Source organism: Notamacropus eugenii, chromosome 3, assembly GCF_028372415.1.
Source record: "Notamacropus eugenii isolate mMacEug1 chromosome 3, mMacEug1.pri_v2, whole genome shotgun sequence".
In the NCBI taxonomy this organism is placed as follows: Eukaryota; Metazoa; Chordata; class Mammalia; order Diprotodontia; family Macropodidae; genus Notamacropus; species Notamacropus eugenii.
The window spans coordinates 128607598-128619938 of record NC_092874.1 but is presented as its reverse complement, the minus strand read 5'-3'; the positions used below and the strand labels follow the sequence as shown (position 1 = coordinate 128619938).

The following is a 12341-nucleotide window of genomic DNA, read 5'->3' as shown; positions in this document are numbered from 1 at the left end:
TAGGGCAGAATATGTTTGCTGGAAACAAGGGTTAGATGAAAGAAAGCCAATACTTCCCAAAGTGGATACAAATTGCACAAATCTGTATTAATAGGGAATATACTTCCTATGGGGTCCCAGGCCTCTAGATTCAGTTGCAAATAACTCATGGCCAAACCTTCCAATTTAGTAGTCAGAATCCTAAACTTGGGGCATCCAGAGGTAAAGGACTAAACAAATATGTAATGCCGAAGAGAACAGCACAGGAAGACTAAATCCTGGGATGAAAAGAAAAAGCAGAAAGAGCTGTCTCTACCGGTCAAAGTATTTCTTTTCAATCAGCAGAAAAAAAAAAAAAACCACTGGAATAAAGGCCCTTCTAGCCTCTCCCCTAGACTACCACAGAAATTTTCACATAGGTCTCTTAGTCTCAAGTCTCTGGATCTGCATTCCAATTAACGTTTCATTGCTAAAGTGTATTTCTAAAATGTAGTTAAGCTTTATCATGTCACTTCTACTTAATAAATTCTAATGGCTCACTATTACCACTATGAAACAAGCATAAAGTAAATACCAAATCTAGGGGTCTTTTTCTCAGTTCATGACCTTTCTGACTTCTTTCAGCCTTTGGTGCTGTTAATTACCCTGTTCTCCTAGACACTCCCTACTCCAGGTTTTTGTGAACTTCTCTGTCTCTGCCTTGCTCCTCTCCTTTCTTCATAATCAAAGCTCCTCAACTAGATCTTTTGCTGGGTCTTCATCTAGATCTTGTCCACTACCCACTGGTGTACTCCCCCATACCTTCACCCCATTCAAAGGGTCTGTCCCAGGTCCTCTTTACTTCTTTCTCGATATGTCTTTTTTATTATTGATTTGTACCTTGTAATTCTTTTTTTTTAAAAATAACTTTGTTTTCAGTTTTCTACAGTCACTTTCATATATCTTAGATTTTTTCCCCCTCTCTCCTCCTCCTTCCCCCCTCCATGTCCACTCCCTCCCAGAGACGGCATGCAATCTTAGACAGGTTCTATACATACATTTTTATTAAATACATTTTCACCTTAATCATGTTGCACAGATAAATTAAAATGAATGGGGGAAACCATAAAACAAAACAAAACAAACTCAATATCTCTTTCGGTGATCTCATCAGCTCCCATACGTTCACTTATCATCTCTACATAGATGATCCCAATGTCTACATCTCTCTTTGTGTATATACTTACATGTGTACACACACACACACACACACACACACACCACCTCTCCTGTTTGTATCATCAAGCACCCCAAAACATCCAGGACAGGGCCTGCTGTCACAGGTTCACAAAGAACCCACAGGTCTTTCAAATGTTTTTGTAAAAGGAAAGGCAACTTTTGAGGGTTCAACAATTACTTTAACCAAGCACATGTATCATTCACTTAGTTCAGGGGAAAAACTCAGCACTCTAAACATCAGAGAAAATACAGACAAATCAAAATCAACAGACAGGGCTTTCAGCTGCTTGACCATAAGCAACACATACATCACAGATCAACAGACGGAAAACTGCCATACCACACATACATAGTTAGCAGAGAGAAAAACACCTACATCTGGGTTTTCAAAGCTGAGAGGGGCGTCTCCTAAGCAGCTCCCTGGCGTCTCCTCTGGCCAAACAAACACTTCAAATCAGTAAGCCCCAAAGTAAAACCTCACCTCAGGGTACTTATGCATTTTTCAGAGCCAGAGGCCATCACAACCCTTGAGAACCAATGCCTCATTAGAAAATTAACAAAAAGATGTCCTCTCCTAATCAACCTTCCAGTAAGGGACAGGCCCATTAATGGGTGGGGAAGATCTTTAATCTCATTGGCATTACATTGTTCATAAAATCCATCTGCTCTGTGTACATATATTTTTTTTAGACCTCTCATTTTTTTTTTTATTTTTCATTTTTAACACAGTTCATATTACATAAAACAATTTCAGCTTTTGGTCAGGTGAAACTTCTTTTAAAGCATTTACAATATAGACCACAAATGAATTTTTTTTAACATTAACCAACTGAGACACACGTAATAATTATGTATGCACAAGCCCTTGACCTAATTGTCTCCACAGTATTACTAAGAATAAAGGACCCTAACTTATTGTTGTTGGTCTAAAGTCCTAAACCTAATAGCTTAATTTTAGACTTAACCTCAGTTGTTCTCCTACCAACAATCTATAATTTAATAGATCTGGTATTAAGCTTACAAACCTTTTGACTATAGGGAATTGCCACTAAGAGTAGGGACATTGCAGGGAAACAATATCTCCCCAACTTCATGTCAACTGCAGGCAGGAGTAGATTGTCCACTTGTATTCAGTCAGGCTTAAAGTCTGCCAGGTGATAGTGGAGATACTGAGTCAGGAGAATCCTACCTCAGCACAGGCTGAACAGCTGCTCTCCCACTCTTCCCATGAGATCACCTTTTGCAGTTCCTACCAGCATCTCACAGGCTTATTGGCATCATGGATTGGAGGCTCAGACCGCCTTTCTTGCTATCCATACTTGGAGTTAGACTCAGAAGAACAGTCAGTTAATAGTCCCAGAGAATCTTAAAATAGCAAGTTCCAATAACCAGTTTCTGATATGACTATAATTTCACATTGGCTAAGGAACATCTTTGAGGCAAGTCTTAAGTGGCTCACATGCCTTTCTATACATGTTCTAGTTCCTGATTAAATAAGAATCATAAAATCAAATTTACCATTAAAACCTTAACTTTTCCATCAATGCCAGATTTTACCCAAGGTTACCAGCCTCTAGAAAATTTAGTCTAAAGTTCTTTTCCCCAAACTAAAGATGTCTCTGACTCTGGATGTATTTTTTATGTAGCTTTTTGCATAATGTCTCTTCCATTGAAATATGGACTCCTTTGAGGTCAGAAACGATATATTTGTCTTTTTTTTTTAATCCCCAGTATTTGGCACAATGCCCAGAACATCAAAAGTGCTAAATCAATGCTTTACTAACTAAAATCCTTCACAACTTGGCCCCAGTCTACCTTTCCCCTTCATGTACAACATATGTGTGTATACATGTGCGTGTACTCATGTGTGTATTTATATATATATGTATGTATATACATTTGTATGTAGCATACTCATATGTTTTCATGTCTCCACTAGCAGAATATAAGATCCTTAAGCGCAGATACTAGTTCACTTTTATCTTTTTATCTCTAGTGTGTAACACAATATCTAGTATGTAATAGTAGACTAATCCATGCTTGTTCTTTGAATGGTCAAAAACTTGGGAGGCAAAACAGTCAGATGTGACTATTAGTGCTGCCATGTACTCATCAAGTTGTCTTAAAAAAGTCACTTAAGTCTTCTAAGAATCAGTTTCCCTGTCAGTAACATGAAAGAGTTAGTCTAGATCAACAGTGTCAAACACACAGAAATGGAGGCTATTGAACCATACATAAAGATTCCTACAGGCTGTATATTGAAAACCACATATTAACATTTTCTATCATCTATTGAATTGGTATTTACTTTGTTAAATATTTCCAGATTACATTTTAATTTGGGCTGGGCAATACTTATGAGGATTATGCCCCATGGGTCACATGTCTGACACATTTGGACTACATAATATCTAAGGTCCCATCAAATTCCAAGATTATGGGATTCATTATAACCTAGTTCAGGTGTCACCATGAAAGTTTCACTGATTCTCCAACTGAAATTGATCCTCTCTTACTTTGAGTCTCAAAAATTTTTTCATGACCTGTCCAACGCATTTAGAGCATTTAAACTTACATTATACTTATTTATGCACGTGTGTCTTCCCCCTACAAAACTCTAATATCCCAGGGAACAGGAAATACTTAATTTTTATCTTTGCAACCTCAGATTCTTGCACACTCAGGGCACTTAAAAATAAATAACTTTTGAAGTGAAGATTTTAAGGAGACAGCATGATACAATGACAAGAACGCTGACCTGGGAATCCATAGACTTGGGTGTCAATATCAGCTCTACTACTTACTCTATGACTTTTGGCAAATTATTTAGCTTCTCTGTGCCTCAGTTTCTTGATGTAAAATGAAGAGATTGGTTTTGTTGATCTTTAAGGTGGGATCCAGTTCTGAGATTTTATGATCCCTGTACCTATCTGCATCATCATTTCAATCTTACCAGCATCAGGCAAGAACTAAAAAAAAAATTAAACATTTTCATTCCTTTATCTCCATCCAAGGCACTCTTGTTTTTGCCACTATTGGGGTAGACCTATAATTACTATGCTTTTAAATAATTCCTAGATAATTTTTGATTCCACTAAGCACCCATTCAAATGAATATGGAGGTTAACTGAGAGAAGGCGGTGGTAGCAAGGGAATTGCACCCCTTGTTGTAGCATACACAGAGCTAGGCATTGGAACCAGTTTCTTGAGTATTAGCACTCTTGGAGACCTGTTCCTCTTTGGTATGACCACTACAAATTAGTACCAGTTTCTGGTAATGTGTGTCAGCCTCTGGTTGTGAAAACATCCGCAACAAGAGCTGATGTGCTGGATAGTTAGAAAGTGAGTCATTAACCATCCTTTTTTCTCTTTGTCCAACCATGCTACCATCCCAGCTGGTTTGTTGCTCTCTTCCAAAAATCCATATTTACAGAACACACAAATGATAAATGTTGTTACATTCTCATCACTAATATTTCACCCATGTGTGTTTTGTAGTAATTCCAGTGATGCATATTTTTTACAATAATTTATAACATTTTATTCATTTATAATTAATTTCATAACTGCACCTCAGATTTCCTAGTTATATCTGGCAAGAACACAGCTACTCCTATCATCAAAAAAAAGTCAAATATAGATTCTCTGCACTTGAAGCAAGCTATCCAAACAGCAATTTCAGAATGGTAAGATAACACATCATTCTGCAAAGAAAACACATTTCTATTAAAACAAAACAAAACACTGTTAATAGCTTACTGTGGCCTTGAGGCTTCAGCCTGATCTGTTTGAAGTTTTTCTCCGCCTTCCACTTCCATTGTGCAATAAACAATTCTATTTGGAGCAACAGACTTTAAACCTTGAACTTCCATTATAACAATCTAAATATCAGAAAAGAAACAAAAAGGTATTGTGTTACATCGAAGACCAAAAATACAACACATACACGGTAACATTAAGTAATTCCACCCCTGAAAAAAGTACCTTGGGCTTTCACACGTCTAGTATTTTTTCATACTGCAACAGTGACAATCCTGTACCCAGTCTGAAATTCTCTCCATCCTTGAGGCAGAACTCAAATGTTATCTCCTTCATGAAGCAATTCTCAATCAACTTAGATTTTAAGTTTTCTTCCTGATTTGTTTGTAACATTTTGTGACGAGGATAGCACAGAATATTATTCACAGGAATAGTTTCTGAATGAATCATTTACCACTTAGAAAAATCAATCAATATGATTCCATAGGAGCAAGTTATGTCATTTATTTTCTGATATTCTTCAATTTCAACTTTTAACAAGTGAAGATATAATAAAGAAATAATCTCCCCCAAAGTTTATTTAAGCACCAACTCAAATGTCTTCTATAAACTGAAAATTATTTTAAAATATTTGAATTTAAGGCCAATTCTTTAAAACACTTCTAAACTCAGACTGCTAAAATGAAAATGATTTAATGCTAGCCTTCTTAAATGCAAATCTAAAAGATGATTCACAAATGAATCTCAAAAACTATGATGAGAGGCATATGCATGAAATATCACCTACCATAAGGCAATCTTTCTTTCATAACTGATGGGGCACCAATGCCACTGTCCCATTGTACAATGATAAAAGCAGAAGCTTATATTAACATTTTACATGCATTATCTGATTTCCTTTAAAATGCCCCATGAAGTCGACAGCATAGGTATTATTATCCTTATTCTACAGATTTGAAAAGTGAGGCACAGAGATGAAGTAACTAGCTCCACATAATAACAAAAACAAACCAGAACAGCTCACTATGTGTTAGGCACTGTGCTACACACTTTACAGACATTATCTCCTTTGATCCTCACAACAACCCTGGGTGGGAGGTAGGTACCATTATTATCCCCATTTTACAAATGAGGAAACTAAGGCAAATGGAGGTTAAGTGACTTGCCTAGGTTCATACAGCTAGTAAGCATCTGAGGTCAAATTATAATTCCCATCTCTGTGACTCCAGACCAGCTGCTCTATCCACTGTGTCATACAGTAGTAAATAGCATATTTGCGATTTGATCCTGGCTCTCTTGATGCCAAATTTAGCATTTATTTAATGACTGTACCACACTGCTTCTCAGAAATGTTTTAATAGTTATTATTTTGGATTATTACTACCATTGTGAAACTATGGGCAAGTCATTTAATCTTTATGTGACTCAGGCAACTTCCTAGGTCTTGACTGTTATGTCATAAGTTGGGGTCTATTTTAGTAGACTGATCTCCCACTTTGCCTACAATGGCAAAATCTATGTGTACTACCATTTGTCACTAATTTTTATTGTTTTCTATTTTTGGCATATTAGCACTGTACATATGAAAGAGAGAGCGAGGGGCAAAAGTTATGAACATGGGTTCTATGGACTTGTTTTTAAAATAATTTGGTAAATGTATTTCAACATAATGGATTTCCTTTGTAGTCCTAGGCATTTTATTTTATGAATTTTAATATAAAAAGATGACCTTATTTATTTTCATTAAATAAAAGTTGGATGTTCTTTATTGAATCAAGTTTATACTATCATTCATTCTTATAAATTCATATTTTATGGGGTTTTAGATATAATTTCATGCACATACCATTTCCTCTGATGGCTGACTTGGCATGAAAGCATATTATATTTTCATATTCAAACTTAAGAACACTTCATGGTATGCAGTTATTTATCATGAAAAAGCTCCTTCCCCAAGTCCAGTATACTGTGCTATTGGGTTTGTTCATTATAGGAATCACGAGGTGATAAGACATATAAAGGAGACCAATCATCTTCAGAGTAACTGATTCTCCCTTTCAGATAATCCAAAGTCCAAGTATAACCTTCTAGAAAGCTGGGAGGAATAAGATGATATAAATAAATACATAAATTGAATATATAAAACATTTTAATTATTTCTTGTTCTGTATTTGTTTTCCTAGAGGAAAATATGAAAACAATTGGTACCTAAGAAAAATGACCAACAATACAATGAAATCTTTGTAGGTTCAAAGGATCATAGCCTTATAGATGGAAGAAAACCTGGAAGACATCTAGTTCAACTCCTCATTTCATGGCGGAGGAAAACTGTAGCCCAAGGAGATGACACATAGAGTAAGTGGCCAAGAAAGGATTCCCACTCATATTCTGTGATTCCAAAAGCAGAGCCCCTCACTCCATTTTTAATCAAAACGGTTCTTAATCAAAAAGTTTCTTGCATTTTTGCTTCTATTCAACTGCAAATTAACTTATAAAACTATTAAAGATACAACTGAAAAGATGCTTCAAGGAATTAATGGAAAATGATGGCAAATTCCAGAAGCTTCTAATACTTGAGGAAAATGTATCTCAGTCTACATGGAAGCATAACCCTGGAGCAGAGATCAAAGACTATTAATTAAAAAAAAAACAAGTACGTGTAGCTTTCACCACTGAGAGATGTACTGAATCTCTAATGAAACTCCTGTACCAGCTGAGTTATTTGGAATTCCTAACTTGAGGGTCATTTGCACGTTTCATAAATAAAGGCCACATGCAAATCTCTTAATCACCGTGATGTTTTATTATTGGGGGGCGGGGGGTGGGGGTGGAGGTGCTGGTCACGGATACTTTGCTTAATTTTAATCAGATGGTATGATTTTTTACACCTACATTCCTACATTAGGAATGAAGTCATTATGCAGTCAATGTAAGATGATTTAAGAGAAAATGTGTCAACACTGGCCCACATTTCAGATTACTCTCCATTTACATGGCATTTCCCTCTTCAGTCTGTCAAATAGCCAAAGTGTAAAAGAGATGAGAGAAAGCATCTGCTGACACTATTTCTGTCACCTCCATGACAAGTTATTGTAAACAGGACCTCCTCAAACACCCAACTTGTGAAACAATCATTCTGTTCCTTACAACAATACTACCATCTGTGCAGGGAATGGTTTACCCTGAAGAACTGCCAGTTTTAAAAGGTTTTATAAATAGAGTAACAAGTTTATAACTCTGAATTGGTAGAATAATACACAATGATCCCTAAATTGTCAGGGAAAATGGAGGCCAGAGAGATAAGGGAAATTTCAGTTTTGTTCATCATCTAATACCAACCTAATTTTAGTCCTCTGTTTAAATGGCACTCTACTAAGCTTCTTATTTGAGATATTCAAAACTATCTGATTCTGTCATATTTTCATTTCTGAGTTATTTCTGATTTGTTAATGGCTAGGGACAGGAAGATGGACAAGGCGCTGGCAAAGGAAAAAAGAAAGAGAATATATGCTTCTGAATAATTGAGAAGTAAATAAAAATGTATGGTAGCAAGCCTGTTTAAAGATTGATTGTGAAAAAATGGAATAACAAAATGAAAATGGGACAGGTAGAATAACAGATACTTATAATGCTCTCTTTGTAATCATATGTGTAATTCTCAAAATACATCCAATAATAGTGATATGTAGGTAGAGTAACTCATTCCTAGATGTCTTGAAAAGTCAGCAGATTTAGAAACAAAGGAACCCAGGTTGGCACAGTGTTAAAAACACAAAACTACTGTGTTTTAAGTTGTACTGAAATCTCAGCAATTTAGACCCAGATGGAAGGAGGGGGTGGAGAAAAAGGAGGAAAGCATATTAAACTTTCATCCTGTACACATTTCAATCTCAAAGGACAAAGTAACAGAGGACAGAGGTTGGGAAAAGGGGCTGATCACCGTATTCTTACCTCTGAATTTCATTTACAGAAGAACACAAAGGGAGAAAAGACTAAAATGAGACTTTCCTTCCAGCTGCTTTGGCGTGAATAACCACTAATTTAACCAGTTAAGGCTTAAATATCATTAATGGAGAGATTAAAGGCTCTAACATCTAAGAACAGGCTTACACCTAGATCCCCACAGCTTCCAGGGGCAGCCATCAAGTTTAGGGAACATGTATTATATTTCATGTAAACATATATCCTGTAGAGAACCAAATTACATATGCAGTTTTGCTACTTAAGGTATTTGGATCTAGAGTAAATTAAGACTATAAACTCCCATAACAGCTTGGACTGAAAGACAGAAAAAAAGACAAAAGGTTACCTTTAAGCAACAAAAAGAAGGGAGAAACAAACAAAAATACTGCACAAATTTCATTCTTTGTAGTTTTATTGTCAAAAAGAAAACTGGGGGGGTTAACAGCCTCTCCCTCCCCAGAGATCAAGCAAGCAGACCAAACACATTCTAATAGAAAATATTATGAATTCCAACTAAGAAGTAGGAATGATCGAAAAACATCTATATTTGTACATACATGTACATATGTTTAAACACATGTACACATGCATGTATATATGATAATGCACATATATATAAAAATAAATCCTTGCAATCATTTTGGAAAGCAATCACAAAATATACGATTCGTAATTTGTGAACCAATGGTTCATTTATTAATATTATTCTAAACATTCTAAAATGTTATCATAAAAAAGAAATCTATATGTTTATTTGAAATAGCAAAAATGGAAAACAAGCTATATGTTCCATGACTAGATAATGGCTGAATAAATCATAACGCATGAATTTAATAGCTTAATATGGCACTGAAAAGATAAGATATATCATTATAAGGAAATACAGTAAGGCCTCTGAAAAGTGGTGCAAATCAGGATTATCTAAAGAAAAACTATATTCATATTGACTACAAATATATTACATAGTATAAATTATATGTCCTCATATGCATATATACCTATGTATATGTGTGTACATGTATGTGTATATGCATATGAGGTGGGTGAGGGGTGTCAAAACCTCAGACTTCACTGAATTGAGCCAGAGTAGGCAAACCATAGCTTATGGGCCAAATGAAGCCCTGTTCTTGATTTGCGGATAATGAGTCCTATTTTGGATAAGCTTTGAGAAGCCTAAAGGCACCTAGTTTGAGAGGTCCAAAGAACGGGGGGCAAGTTGAGACCGAAGTTCAGGAGAGACATGAGCATTAACTAAATAGATCTAGGATTTATTTGTTTAGTGAAGATAATTTAATCTGTGAGTAGTGCTGAAGTGTCTGAGTGAGGAAGCAGATAGAGAAGAGTAATACTCTAAGGACAGAACCTTGGGGCACACTTCAAATTGGAGGGCTCATATGATATGGACAATGATCAGCAATGAAGACTGAAAGGTGGCACAAGGAAGGCACACAACCCAGTTACTTAATAATATTGGTTCATTGCTTAAGTCCGCATGCATTTGTTTATAATACTTAACTAGGAATTTTCAGGTATAATTTATCTGATATCTATGCATACATATGTGTATATATGTGTGTTTCTGTATGATACATACCATACACACAGAGCTTTTAAGTATAAAAACCAGAAAATGTCATTTTCCTTTCAGCTGACAGACTATCATGTGATTACTCACCTCTAATGTGAATGACAGTACGACATCTGATTTTGACAGCTGAATCTCATTTTCATCTCCCATATCTAAGAAGGCAGAATTCTGTGATCGCTTTAACTTTTGCAATTTAAACTCAGGACCACCTTTAGATACTGGAAGACTTTCCAAATTGGCCATTAGCAAATTCACGGAAGATCTCATCTCTTCTATGAACATGTTCTCCATTTCTTTTGCTACAAACTTGGGAAATTTCCTTTCCTTAAAAATAAAATAAAATAAAAGTGCTAAACATTTTAAATTCAAAATGTTAAGAAATACATTTTAAATTACAACACTGTTAACTCAAGTCATTTTAAAAAGTATAACAAGACGATAGATTTTTCCAAGGCAGTATTACTCAAGAAATAAACCCTAAGCTGACTTCTAGCATATCTGTTCTACAATCTAGCTTAATAGACTAAAGCTTCGGGTCTGAAAAATTCAGAGTTTAAACATATTGACTCTACAATACTGAGGATCAGGACAGTATGCAAGAAGAAAGGTATCATGCCAATCCGCACTAACTTCTGTTGAAAAGGCAGCTCCTTGAGAAAACATAATTATAAAATTCAATTTAATTTTATTTTTAGGTGATTGGATGACTCTCAATTAGCCTCTGATAACCTTTTAAATATTGAGAACTAACTTTTCTTCAGGAATACTATTTAGGATTTAATGTCTTTTATGTTGGGAGTCAAATATTTACATTAACAAAGATATCAAAGGTTTAACAATAAGAATTATTTTGCAACATATTTTTGTGAAATACATAGTACATATTCAACAACATGACCCAAATTTTTGAGATATTATATTTGGTAATTTTTATACTATAAAACATGATATTTTATCAAGTAAATATAGCTAAAATATATTAAAATTTCACATTCTTAAACTCATATTCTTAATCATCAGGTTCACAAAATTACATCAAAGACACTTTTTAAAAAATTTTTAAAAAGACATTTCAGATGAGTATTTGTGTTTATAAGTAGCTGAGTTAATAATATAAATTTTTAAAGGTTATCTGAGATCACAAGTTTATGCAAAATAAGATTATTTATTCTTCAAGGTACTGTTAGTGGGAAGCATTAGGGCAACCATTGTAGGAAGCAATTTGAAATTATGGGGGGAAAGGACAAAAATATGTGTAACAAACAGTAACGTTGAGCATATACCCTAAGAAAATAAATGATAAAAAAAATCCTAGATTCACCAAAACTAGTGACAAAGAAGATGTCTATTAAGTGGAAATACCTAAACAAATTTTGCTACACTAATGTAATGTAATATTATGACAATGTAAGAAATAATGAATATGACAAAAACGGGAAACATGAATTTATGTGAACTGCTGCAAAATAAACTAGGACAAAAAAAACCCATGACATACGTAATCACTACAACTATAAGTGCAAATTCAATACCAACAAAACAAATTAAATTGAATGTTTTGAAATTATAATGATCAAATCTGATTCGAAAGGGCAGATACAGGAATAAATTTCTGTCCCTTATTTGCAGAGATGGAGTACCATGAGTGCAGACCACTGCACATGATGTTGGGCTTGATTGATGGGTTGGTCAGTTTTGATGAACTGTTTATCTCAGTCTCCATTTTTTATTCTTTGTTACAAAGGATGTCTTTCTCAGAGTGGCTATTCAGAAATGCTAATCTTAAGAAGAATTCACATTAAATAGCAATGTAAAAATTTGCAAAGCACTTTTG

General features: G+C 34.9%; 1 protein-coding gene across 17 annotated transcripts in view; it reads right to left on the bottom strand.

The window, feature by feature from the left end:
- The window catches only part of CADPS2 (calcium dependent secretion activator 2), a 741873-nt gene that overhangs the window by 396456 nt on the left and 333076 nt on the right, over positions 1–12341 (bottom strand). For all 17 annotated transcript variants that reach the window (XM_072652868.1, XM_072652877.1, XM_072652869.1 and 14 more), the window contains exons 5-6: positions 10595–10831; positions 4957–5078 (exon numbers count right to left, since the gene is read on the bottom strand). In XM_072652868.1, coding sequence (XP_072508969.1) covers positions 4957–5078; positions 10595–10831 — 359 coding nt within the window. The remainder of the gene's footprint in view (positions 1–4956; positions 5079–10594; positions 10832–12341) is intronic.